The sequence below is a fragment of the Sparus aurata genome, chromosome 23, assembly GCF_900880675.1.
Source record: "Sparus aurata chromosome 23, fSpaAur1.1, whole genome shotgun sequence".
In the NCBI taxonomy this organism is placed as follows: domain Eukaryota; kingdom Metazoa; phylum Chordata; class Actinopteri; order Spariformes; family Sparidae; genus Sparus; species Sparus aurata.
The window spans coordinates 29741232-29753136 of NC_044209.1; the positions used below are offsets into that span (position 1 = coordinate 29741232).

General features: G+C 45.4%; 2 protein-coding genes across 3 annotated transcripts in view; one reads left to right on the forward strand and one right to left on the reverse strand.

Annotated features, from left to right (window-relative positions):
• Window positions 1-1373, forward strand: part of thoc6 (THO complex 6) — a 36932-nt gene extending 35559 nt beyond the window's left edge. For both annotated transcript variants that reach the window (XM_030408465.1, XM_030408464.1), the window contains one exon: window positions 1122-1373. In XM_030408465.1, coding sequence (XP_030264325.1) covers window positions 1122-1202 — 81 coding nt within the window. In that variant the 3' untranslated portion in view covers window positions 1203-1373. The remainder of the gene's footprint in view (window positions 1-1121) is intronic.
• LOC115576003 (keratin, type I cytoskeletal 13-like) overlaps window positions 1-8615 on the reverse strand; it is a 10489-nt gene extending 1874 nt beyond the window's left edge. The window contains exons 1-8 of the mRNA XM_030408462.1: window positions 8076-8615; window positions 6658-6740; window positions 6246-6402; window positions 5950-6111; window positions 5730-5855; window positions 5142-5216; window positions 4918-5057; window positions 1315-1316 (exon numbers count right to left, since the gene is read on the reverse strand). Coding sequence (XP_030264322.1) covers window positions 1315-1316; window positions 4918-5057; window positions 5142-5216; window positions 5730-5855; window positions 5950-6111; window positions 6246-6402; window positions 6658-6740; window positions 8076-8558 — 1228 coding nt within the window. The 5' untranslated portion in view covers window positions 8559-8615. The remainder of the gene's footprint in view (window positions 1-1314; window positions 1317-4917; window positions 5058-5141; window positions 5217-5729; window positions 5856-5949; window positions 6112-6245; window positions 6403-6657; window positions 6741-8075) is intronic.
• Window positions 8616-11905: the final 3290 nt, after the last annotated feature.

Sequence of the window (11905 nt, forward strand, 5' to 3'; positions counted from 1 at the left end):
CGAGACCCTGAACGCACCACATCCTCACTGAGCGCAGGGCGAGACACTGAACGCACCACATCCTCACTGAGCGCAGGGCGAGACACTGAACGCAGCACACCCTCACTGAGCGCGGGGCGCGACACTGAACGCACCACATCCTCACTGAGCGCTGGGCGAGACACCGAACGCACCACACCTTCACTGAGCGCAGGGCGAGACACTGAACGCACCACATCCTCACTGAGTGTAGAGTGAGACACTGAATGCAACACATCCTCACTGAGTATAGGGTGAGACAGTGAACGCACTACATCCTAACTGAGCGCAGGGCGAGACACTGAACGCACCACATCCTAACTGAGCGCAGGGCGAGACACTGAACGCACCACATCCTCACTGAGTATAGGGCGAGACACCGAACGCACTACACCTTCACTGAGTATAGGGTGAGACAGTGAACGCACCACATCCTCACTGAGTATAGGGTGAGACAGTGAACGCACCACATCCTCACTGAGCGCAGGGCAAGACCCTGAACGCACCACATCCTCACTGAGCGCAGGGCGAGACCCTGAACGCACCACCTCCTCACTGAGCGCAGGGTGAGACACTGAACGCACCACACCCTCACTGAGCGCAGGGCGAGACACTGAACGCACCACACCCTCACTGAGCGCAGGGCGAGACACCGAACGCACCACACCCTCACTGAGCGCTGGGCGAGACACCGAACGCACCACATCCTCACTGAGCGCAGGGCGAGACACCGAACGCACCACACCCTCACTGAGCGCAGGGCGAGACACCGAACGCACCACACCCTCACTGAGCGCTGGGCGAGACACTGAACGCACCACATCCTCACTGAGTATAGGGCGAGACCGTGAACGCACCACATCCTCACTGAAGCGGAAAAAGTCTAAATACACAAACTACACTGAATAGAGTAGAAACAGTAACAGAGATGAGACTCAGTGTTGTCGGTGGTTCAGCATCACAACACCTGCAAAAAGCTGAAAATAAGGAAGAAATGCATCCTGGGAGTCGTAGTCCTCCTTCAGTTTTTAGGTTCTTGTCCTTCAGAAACTTTGATGTCAGACTGTTGAATCGGTGCTGAGTTGGATCTGTGTGTGTTCCAGGTGCTGACAGCAGGAGGCAGCAGTGATCACATCGAAGTGTTCACCAACCTGTCCTACAGAGCCTTCTCACTCAGCTTCTGACACACACACACACACACACACACACACACACACACACACACACACACACACAGTGCTGACATGAGTGTTTGTGTGTCTGTGTATTTTACTGTTGTTAAAAAACTCACCTCACATCTTTTGTATCATTCAGTGTGAAAATAATAAAATATTTTTGTCTCATTTTATAAAACATTTCTTCTTCTTCTTCTTCTTCTTCTTCTTCTTCTTTATGTTTATTTACTGAGTACTGAATCAAAATCCAACAAAAACCTTCTGCTCTTATCTTCAGACTTCCTCGTCATCTATTTCAGTATTCAGTTCAAAATGTCAACAAAATAGCTGCAACCTCAGACTTTTTTTTTTCTTGTTTCTGTCCCAAACCTCCTCCATTTTAATGCGCCATTTAACAAGACTGTTAACTAGCAGCTTCTAAGCCCACCGTGTGTCCTACAGCCGCAGGTGACTCCTTGTTCCCTCCCCTGTCTCCTCAGCCTATTACATGCCAGCCTCATGTATGACGTTTTAAAGCCTTAAAGCTGCAGTCTGTAACTATTTTTATATTTGTTAAAATTGTTATTATGATGTGACAGTAGAATCAGATACAGGTCAGCTGTCTGTGGCTCCACCCAGTGACATTTGCAAGAATCCACCACAGGTGAACACAACCAATCAGAACCAAGGGGCGTGTCTGAGAAGTGTCAATCATTCTTGTGCACATGCTGCTCTCACCTGAGGCCTGTACTGTGAAGGGGGCTCAACATAGCCAGGCTTTGTGCTCATGATGCAGCTCAACAAAGCCCCGAGTCCCCAATCAGAGTTAAACGGTACTGCGACGGTGGTTATCAACTTACTTTGTTAAGTCCGGTTCTCTGCTTTGTGCTCTGCGCGCGTTCACATAAAAGGGGGCGTTTGACGTCATATTATTCTACTTCCGTGTGAAAATGGATCGATCCCGGGCCACATATTTTACTCAAGATGAGCAGATTGTTATTATGCAGGACTATGAAGAATTCAAAGAAACCATCACGGCAAAAAGTAACACTGTCGCCGCCAACAGAGCGAGGGAGGGCTGCTGGCAGAAAACTGCTGACCGTGTAAATGCGTAAGTTAACAATGATTAATATTATGATCAATATTATATTAAGCTCTTAATGTTTTAATTTCTGAAAGCTCAACATTGTGCAACTTTTACATATTAACCCTCATCCATTTAAAAAATAAATACACTGAAGTAACAACTATCTGTTTTCATTTTTGAATGATGTCTATATTGTTTTCACATTTTACTGATCTCAGTTATAGAATGCACGTGTGTGTTTTATTGAAAGCGAGGCTGAGTGTGCGTAGGCTACAAATGTTCAGTGTTTTTTGTATTACTGTGTCGGGATGAATAAGCAAATGTAGCTACTGTCCCTGTACAATGACAATAAAGAGCTTTCTGACAGTGAAAACAGCTCCAGCCTGTCAGATTTGTGTTTGGGTGTACACTGCCCTACAACGGGTGAAACATTGATCAGTTCATCAGGTTATTCATGGCCACATCAAAGAAATGATTAACTTTACTCATTATCTCTGACAAATAAATACTAGGTTGGCCTAATTAATATTTCATATTGCATTTTATTAAGATGTGGGAGCAGCAGTCGGACATGGCAGCAAGTTAGAGCCAAATACAAAAACATCATTCAGAGTGGTATGTAGCCAAGCTGCCCATCATTCTGTCAGTGTGTGTTCTTGCTCAGATTTTCTGCATCACCAACTGAATGTAAGTAAGTTCCCGTGGCAAAAAAACATGAAGGGCTACACAAACAGTTTGCCCGACAGTGAGCGCACAACTTCTTCAGTGGCATTCCTGACACTCGGCTCAATAAGTGAGCAAATGTACCGTATTCCCTCAGCTGAAAAATCTATATCGCTCATAGAGAATTTCATCAGGAAATGCCAGCGGATCAGCGCGATCTCCAAGAAGCCGCTCACGTCGTAGTGCTGATGAATTATTCTTGCTCCCAGGTCCACCGGGTTCTCAATGAATGGTGTTACACAGTGAAACAGCGGCGCTTTTATAGCCGGGACCAGGTTATGAGCTAAGCATAAGTTACCATGGTGATCTAGCCGGGTTAAAAGAGAGCCACCTTTGTAGTTCAGGGAGGCCTGGCTTTAGACTCAACATACCTGCTAACACACTAAACTGGCTTCGCAGTACAGGCCTCAGGTCAGATACGTTCAAGCTCAAACTGTAAACAATGCTGGAGAACAGACAACAACAACAGAGCAGAAACATGCCCATCTATCTATCTAATCTCCTCAGTGAAGCTGAGTGTGTATTTCAGTGATGTTGGTATGAAGTCTGAACTTGGACCACATTAGACTGTCTGATCAGCAGTTTCAGATCATCTGCAGGCTGAATTTAGTTTTTATGACTTTTGCTTGTAGATTAATGCTGTAGAATAGTTCTGACCGCTCAGGGAGACGATCCAGTTTATAACTGTGACACCATCTCTGTACTGTAACAGGGTGTATCTGAACCAGAACTGTGAGATCATGAGACAGAGACACTGAGACTGAGTGGAGTTTTATTGAGTTTTATTCCTTGAAGCATCAGACATAAGGTCGGCCTCAGCCCACATTATCAAGAAAGCTTGAATTTCCCCCTCACAGATTCAGAATCTGTGGACTGATCATGATTTTTACGTTACAGCAGAAAGAGAGAGTGAGGTGGAGACTCCGCGGGCTGGTGAGGAGGACGAACTCTTCATCATGTTGCAGCTCTCCAACGCAGGAAAGTTAAAGGTTGAGATTTGACTCCACTTCCGGTCAGACAGACGTGTGATTGGACTTAGATGGTCTCCTCGATGACCTTTGTGATGACGGTGGTGGTGGTGGTGGAGGAGGAGGAGGTGGAGGAGGAGGAGCCACCGGCTGACACTAAGGTGGAGGAGGAGGACAATGATCTGCAGGAGAGAAGTTACAGGAAGTTAGAAAAGACCAGCTGAGACACTGTGATGTCACCGCGCTGTGATGACATCATCTGAAGTCTCTTTTCTCACAATTCTGAAAGTTTTCTGACTTAGAAAATAAGCAAATACATTTATTAACTGTGTTATCAACATTCAGACCGACGATTTTTTTTTTGTTCTTTATTTGTATTTCAGTGTATTTTATAGTTTTTGCATTTGTTTATTTTTCCTCATGTTTGATCGTTTGACTGGAGCGCTCACTGCCTCTACTTCTTCTTCTTCTTCTTCTTCTTCTTCTTCTTCTATGGTATATTGGCGTCGATGGAGAATTAGCTCCACCTGCTGTTTGTCTCCATCAACTCTCATTCATTGTTTAAATCTGGTAAAAGCCCATTTGGATTATATATTTTGAAGCACTTTAAAATGTCTCGCTGTGAATGTTTGGGAGCTTCAGAAACATCCCATAATATTCACCAGTCTGTTTCAATACTAGACAACATTACAGAAAATATTTCATTCTTAGGAGACACATTGTTGGATGAAGAAGGTGGGCAGTAGTTGTGTTGTGTAAATGATCAACAGATTGTTGTTCATTTACACATTTAGAATTCTGCTGTCAGAAGCAGCTACATGCTGTCAGGAGTACGGATTACTGAATCATTGAAAATCAAAAGCTCAATTTGATCGATTGATTTTACATTAATCCTCGTCAGTAACTCTAAACCACGTGTCTACTTCAGGTCTTAACGTGACGCTCTGAGTCCGGTCTGTCTTCTTACCCCTCTCCGTCCATCAGCCTCCTGTACTCTGCGATCTCCATCTCCAGTCTGGTCTTGATGTCCAGCAGCATCTGGTACTCCTGTCCCTGCCTCTCCAGGTCGGCCCTCAGCTGCACCAGCTGCTCCTCCATCATGGTCACCTGCACAGGTACGCAGTGTGTCAGAGCTGATGCTAACTGTAGCTAACAGACTTTAACATGTTTCAGACAGTCTGAAGCGCTCACCTGCATCTGGTACCCGTTCAGCTGGTTGCCGTAGCGACTCTGGATTTCATTGAGTTGGGATTCAAGAGAGGCTTTCTGCAGGAGACGGACGAGTCGTGTTTATCATTTGTGAGGGCCAATCAGAAAAGAACTTTCTAGCAGATCAACAACAACCATCGTATCCGTAAAGTAAACAAACATGAGATGTTTTCAATGTGTTCAATTATCAATAATCCAGACAGAAAACATTAATAAACTCACCTGAGTTACGAAAACATTGTTATTGTTCCTAATCAATGCTTTGATGTATTTCTCTACGCAGATGATGCAGTTTTATATTCCTCTCTCTGACTCGTGTTGTCTTTGATGCTTTAAAATCATTTCTTCTTATTCATCAGCGTGTTTAAAATAAATATTCAACACTAGATATGAATGTAAAGTGAATTAATATCAATTATGTAATCTTGATCCCTACGAGGATCCCTGATCAGATAAAGCAACATTCATCTGCAACACATTGATTCTATGAAACAATAAAAACAACTATTCAGAAGTTGGCTAACATGCTAACAAAGTTAGCATTATAATGAGGTAGCACTGTGTCCTCACCATGCTCATCTGTGACTGGAGCTCGATCTCCAGAGACTGAAGCTGACTCTTCACCTCCTTCACCTCCGACGTCGTGCTCTTCAGCGTCATTTCTGTGGTGGCCACCTCCTTACTGAGCACCTCCGACTGAGAGCGGACAGAAAGAATTCAACATCACCTCAACAAACAAGTCGTAGCGGTTGAACATGTCTGTTTGTTAACAGAAAAGTCTCCTCCCCACCTTGGTCTGGTACCAGGTCTCCAGCTCTCGCTGGCTCTTTGCAGCGGCGGATTCATATGTTTCTCTGACTTCAGCCAGAATCAAGTTGAGGTCGGCCTGTGGAGCAGCGTCCACCTCTACGTTCACCTGACCGGTCATCTGAGTCCGCATGCTCATCAGGTCCTGCAGGAGGAGGGAGGCCGAGGTCAGTAAGGTACATGTTCATTCTTAGACTTAAAGACTTAAAGACTTGTTATGTGTTAGCAGAACTTAAAGCCCCTGAACAGTGTTTCAGAGGTGCTGTGAAGGACTGTTACCTCCTCGTGGTTGGCCTTCATGGACACCATTTCTTCCTGCAGGCTGTCGATCTGCATGCTCAGGTCGGTCTTGCCTGCTGCCAGTTCTCCCATCAGCATCTTGAGCCCGGCGATGTCGGCCTCCACCGACTGACGCATGGACAGCTCATTCTCAAACCTGCACAGAGGTTCATCAGCAGTTATTTAAAAGAAGCTACATCAGCCAGCTGAGGGAGTGAAGCTGCTGTCGTCCAGCTGAGGGAGTGAAGCTGCTGTCATCCAGCTGAGTGTCATGATCAGCTGATTCTTCAGATGATTTGAAGGCTTCAGTTTAATTTCTTACTTTACATTTGTGTGATTAATAATTCTACTTTATATGTTACAAACTTGAGGAAATAAAATAGACATGCAAGTAAATAAAAGAGTTACTGACTTGACTCTGAAGTCGTCCTGAGCCAGCTTGGCGTTGTCGATGCTCAGCAAGACGGTTCCTTTGGTGAGGATGGCAGCCTGGATCTGCCAACACAGATGATGATGATGATGATGATGTCAGAGGATCGAATAGAGATCAAATCATCATGCAAACATTTAAGAATGATCAAATAAAAATAAAAGACAAAATGGAGATTATGTTTAATCTCGAAAAACTAAAATAAAAATTGTTATTGTGGAAAATAAATATAAAACATTGTATGAAGAGATTAATCATTTAGAAAAAGATTAGAAAAATGTTTCTAGAGTTTTGCAGCATCATCAGTAAATTAATCTCAAGCTGCCAATCAGATTGAAGATGTCACGCTCACATGACTCCGACCAATGACAGAGAGAGATCTCAAAATAATATTAGAATTTTAAAAACGTGTAGAACTGTTCATGTCGTCTGTTTGAAGACAGAGATTTGGAGACGTGGCAGCCTCACCTGGACCCCTTCACACCTGGACCAGGTACGGTCTCGTTCTCTACGGGAGATGAAAGCTGCCGCAGTTCTTAGATTTTTATTTTTTTTTTTGACTGATGAACTTTAACTATTATAGTTAATGAAGGCAAAATGTTGATGAATCAGATTATTGAGACATTTTCATATCGAGCAACTCAGTAATGATTAATTTGTTCAATATTTTTTAAGTGTATTTCAATCCACTTCTCAAACTTTTCTTTTCTTTTTTCTTTTTAATTATTGTCAAACTGCTCTTTAAATGTTTTACTTGAAACAGAAGCTTTTTATTTCGTATAACTGATTCATTAAAGAGGTTTTGCTCATCATCCGTTGATCCAGCTTACATCGTTAATGAAAACCAGCCTGCAGGGCAGATAGTTGGGAGGAGAGGAGATGAGCAGCCTCACCTGCTCACCTCTCAGGTGTGCTCCACCTGTTGCTACACATCTGATCACCTGCAGCCCTGCTTCTCTCCTCAGCGCCTCAGATTACACGACTTCATCCTTTATTGTTCAGCTTCTCCTGTTTGATGCTGATTTATATGGAAGCCACAAATGGCCGTCTTTGTATTTTATCTTCAAGTTTCACGACTTTTTTCTCTCTCGTTATTACAAAGATAATATTTATTGGACTCCTGGCAGCTTTTTGTTTCGTCTGTGCTGTGAATGTTTTCTTGTCTGTTGTTTCTTCTGTTCTCTGACTGACTGTTGTTCAGTACAGAAGTTAAGAGCTGCCGTTGTTTTACATCAGGAGCTAATTTGCTCTTAATTCTGAGAAAATTATCTTTTCTTTTTTGGTCCCATGTTTCTTCTTTTAGTGTTTTGACCAAGTTCTAAAAAATAAAAGCCGCCTTTCGGCTGCACTGGAGCTAAGTTGCACTGAACACCATTTCCCATGCTGCCCCTCTTCCTCACCTTGGCCTGCAGGTCTGCGATGGTGACGAAGAAGGCGCCGTAGTCCCTGGTGGAGGGGCCGGTCTTGCTCTCCACAAACTGCCGGATCTTCAGCTCCAGCTCGCCGTTGGCCTTCTCCAGCGCCGCCACCTTGACCAGGTATGTGGCCAGACGGTCGTTCAGGTTCTGCATGGTGAACTTCTCGTTGCCGATGAGGCTGTCGTCCATTGATGCTCCTCCGCCTCCGAACCCTGCACCACCACCGAAACCTGCGCCAGCTCCAAAACCTGCACCACCGCCAAAACCTGCACCTCCACCGTAGCCGAATCCTGCACCGCCACCGCCACCGCCGCCGCTGACAGAGAAGCTCTTGCTGGCCTGAGAGACCCGGACACCACCACTCACTGCTCCTCCAGACATGCTGTAAGCACTCATGCGGCCGCCACCACCGAATGATGCTCGACCTCCGCCGATGCTACCGGCGCTGCTCCGAGACATCAACATTGTTAAGACAATGGAGTGAGGTGAGGAGGAGTTAGTTGGTCTGTCTGCTCCGGTGGAGAGAGAAGGAGGAGAAAAGTGAGGAGAAACGGGTCGGTGTGCTGCTTTTAAAGGAGCTCAGGTGGGCGGGGCTGACGGTCCACACCCCCCCATATGGAATGTACCTGAGTACAGTACCTACAGAACCGTTCTCAGGTACATTCAGGTACTGCTCAGAGCATCTTATGTAACAGTAAACTCCTGCAGCTCCTCAGAGAATCTGAACCGGTCCTGTCATGTTTCCTGCTACTCACAAATACTTCTCAGATTAGATCAGTCAGCACCAGACTGCAGCGACCCGGCTCAGCGCAGGTTCTAATCCACTGAACTGTCAGTTGCTGCAGGATCAGATCTGAAGGAGACGAGTTCTGAGTTCTCACTCTGGATCTTTAATTTAGGTTCTGTTGATCAGCTGATTCACTTCATGTTTCTGAATCCTGTTGAAGATTTCCTGCAGTCATTTATTCACAGATGTTTTCTTTCAGGCCCTTTGATCATGATTTTTATGATTCTATATAATTAATGATTGTTCCTCACTGCAGAGTCCGACCAGAACAGACCCACAGAAGCACACGGCTCACAGGACTTCTGAACACAAACGTATATGATGAAGTATTTTAACGTTGCTGTATTGTTACTCAGTGGTGACAGAAGTATTCAGATATTTACTCATGAGGAAGAAGTGCAGAAATACTCTGTTACAAATTAAAGTTAAAATGTTTAATCTCTGTATTTAAATCTGTGGAAAACTTTCTGTGTGCAGTAACTGAAGTGATCACATGAAGCAGTGAGAGGCTGAACTGAACCTGACCTGCAGTTACTTTCCTCCACAGTTACCTGAGTATCTGAGTACCTGTTCCCCTCCGGGCGCTGTGATGTCACTCAGCAGTTCTGGTTCTTGCTGGCGCTGCAGTTTATCTCTCAGAGAGTGAAACGCCTCCCGGCAGCAAATGCTCACCTGTGTGACAGCAGCGTCGTCCTTCAGGTGTCGTGTGGGAAAACGCCCTCAGCAGAGAGAGGGAGAGGGATTGTTGTGTCGTCATGGTAACCTGCGGGTCTCAGGTGTGTGTGTGTGTGTGTGTGTGTGTGTGTGCTGTGAACTCACTGTGTTATAACACACGACACACACAGTCGTATTTCTTTAAGAATGTGATCTTGTGGACAGAACCAGTCACAGGGGAGAGTTCTGTCCGTCTGGCTGACGGTTCAGAACTTCCTCTTGTGGGTTTTCTTTTACACACGACCCGACTAACAGCCACAGCTGAGTCTGTTCAGCACCACACTCCTAGTTTTACCTTTGGAACTCAAAGCCACGCTGAGACGAGGAGGGCTGGTAACATAAGAAACACGACAACAAGACAGAACTCTGCCCGGTTCTATCGGCGCCACGATCGTGTCCAAAACAACATTCCAGTCCTGATCCGGGTTATAAGGAGTCGGTCGATGTGCAGTATTGATTACTCCTGATCGTCCTCCGTCTGAGACGACTCACACTGTTAAAGGTTTCGTCTGTAAAACACTAAAACGAGACCAGAATCTGAAGGTCGCGTCAGAACCAACAGCTGCTCTTGCTAGTGATTGTTGACTAAAGCTAGCTACAGTTAGCTCAGTTAGCCATGCAGCTAGTGGCATCAGAACTTGTTTACTGCTTCGTATGATGATACTGATTACAGAGCCATCTCTCCAGGGGAGCGTCGGGTTCTTGGTAAAAGGTGAGTACTGATGATTCTCCGTGGACCGGGTCACATCTGAACATGAAACATGAAGGAAACACGAAGTCCGTGATAAGACGCCAATACACACAGATTTGCTTCTGAACTGCAGACTGGTGGTCCGGCTGCAGACCGGACAGCGCTGTGATGATTCTTCTGATCCATTCAGTCTGAATCTCTTAGTTCTGGGTTCATACTGACGTGGTGAGACGGATTCATGCGGTCTACCTGCTGCTCACAGCTGCTGTTTATCGATTTGAACACAGCTGTTTAGAAGCTGTGACTGATTGGAGACAGGTGGACGGACTGAGACCTGCACACCTGTCAGCCTCAGGTAGAGCCGGCTGCTGCACCATCACGCTCGTCACTCTGCTGTGTGACGAGAGAGGAACAGAGAATTCAACCAAACAAACATGAAGAAGTTTGAAGTGGTCCGTGGTGAGGCCGAGCAGCGGCACCGGGTCGATCACACGCTGATGGTTCTGGACCACAGTGTGACAGACACCTGCCTAACGAACTCATGAAACTAAATAAACTGTAATTAACTGCTTGAGAATTTGACTTCAGGCGAGCTGTGACAGGAAGAACGCTATAAAAACACCTGTTGAGCAGGTGACAGGTGAGTTTCATGTGATGCATGAAGGAAAACAGTTTGTTTATAAATGACGTCAGCAGAACTCAAAGATTCTGTTTGTTTTTATCACAAACACATTTTAATGTTGTACATTTACACGCTTTGTATTCGAGTGTGTGGATTCATAGTGTGACACTGAGTTAAAAATAGAGAAGCAGAAAGTGAACGACCTCAGAGTGAAAACCAGTCTGAGCGTTTCTGTACTGAGAGTTCAGAGAGTCGCTCTGCTCCACTTCTTCTCAACAACAATCGTCTTTGTTCGCAGCTTCTCAGTTTTTTGGTTCGCAGCCAAAACAAAGAAACTGAAAAGCTGCTGGAACATAAATCACCACTAACGACACGTTACAGAGAGCGAGGTGACGAGATCAGACGTGAACACAGCTCCTTTATCTGACTGTTTATATGAACCACGTCCATTTGATTCAACATGCAGTGATGTGGATCCATGATGTGGATCCATGATGTGAATCCATGATGTGAATCCATGATGCGGATCCATGATGCGAATCCATGATGCGGATCCATGATGCGGATCCATGATGCGAATCCATGATGAATCCATGATGTGGATCCATGATGCGGATCCATGATGCGGATCCATGATGCGGATCCATGATGCGGATCCATGATGCGGATCCATGATGCGGATCCATGATGCGGATCCATGATGCGAATCCATGATGAATCCATGATGTGGATCCATGATGAATCCATGATGAATCCATGATGTGGATCCATGATGTGGATCCATGATGTGAATCCATGATGCGGATCCATGATGCGGATCCATGATGCGAATCCATGATGAATCCATGATGAATCCATGATGCGAATCCATGATGTGGATCCATGATGCGGATCCATGATGCGGATCCATGATGCGGATCCATGATGCGGATCCATGATGTGGATCCATGATGTGGATCCATGATGAATCCATGATGTGGATCCATGATGCGGATCCA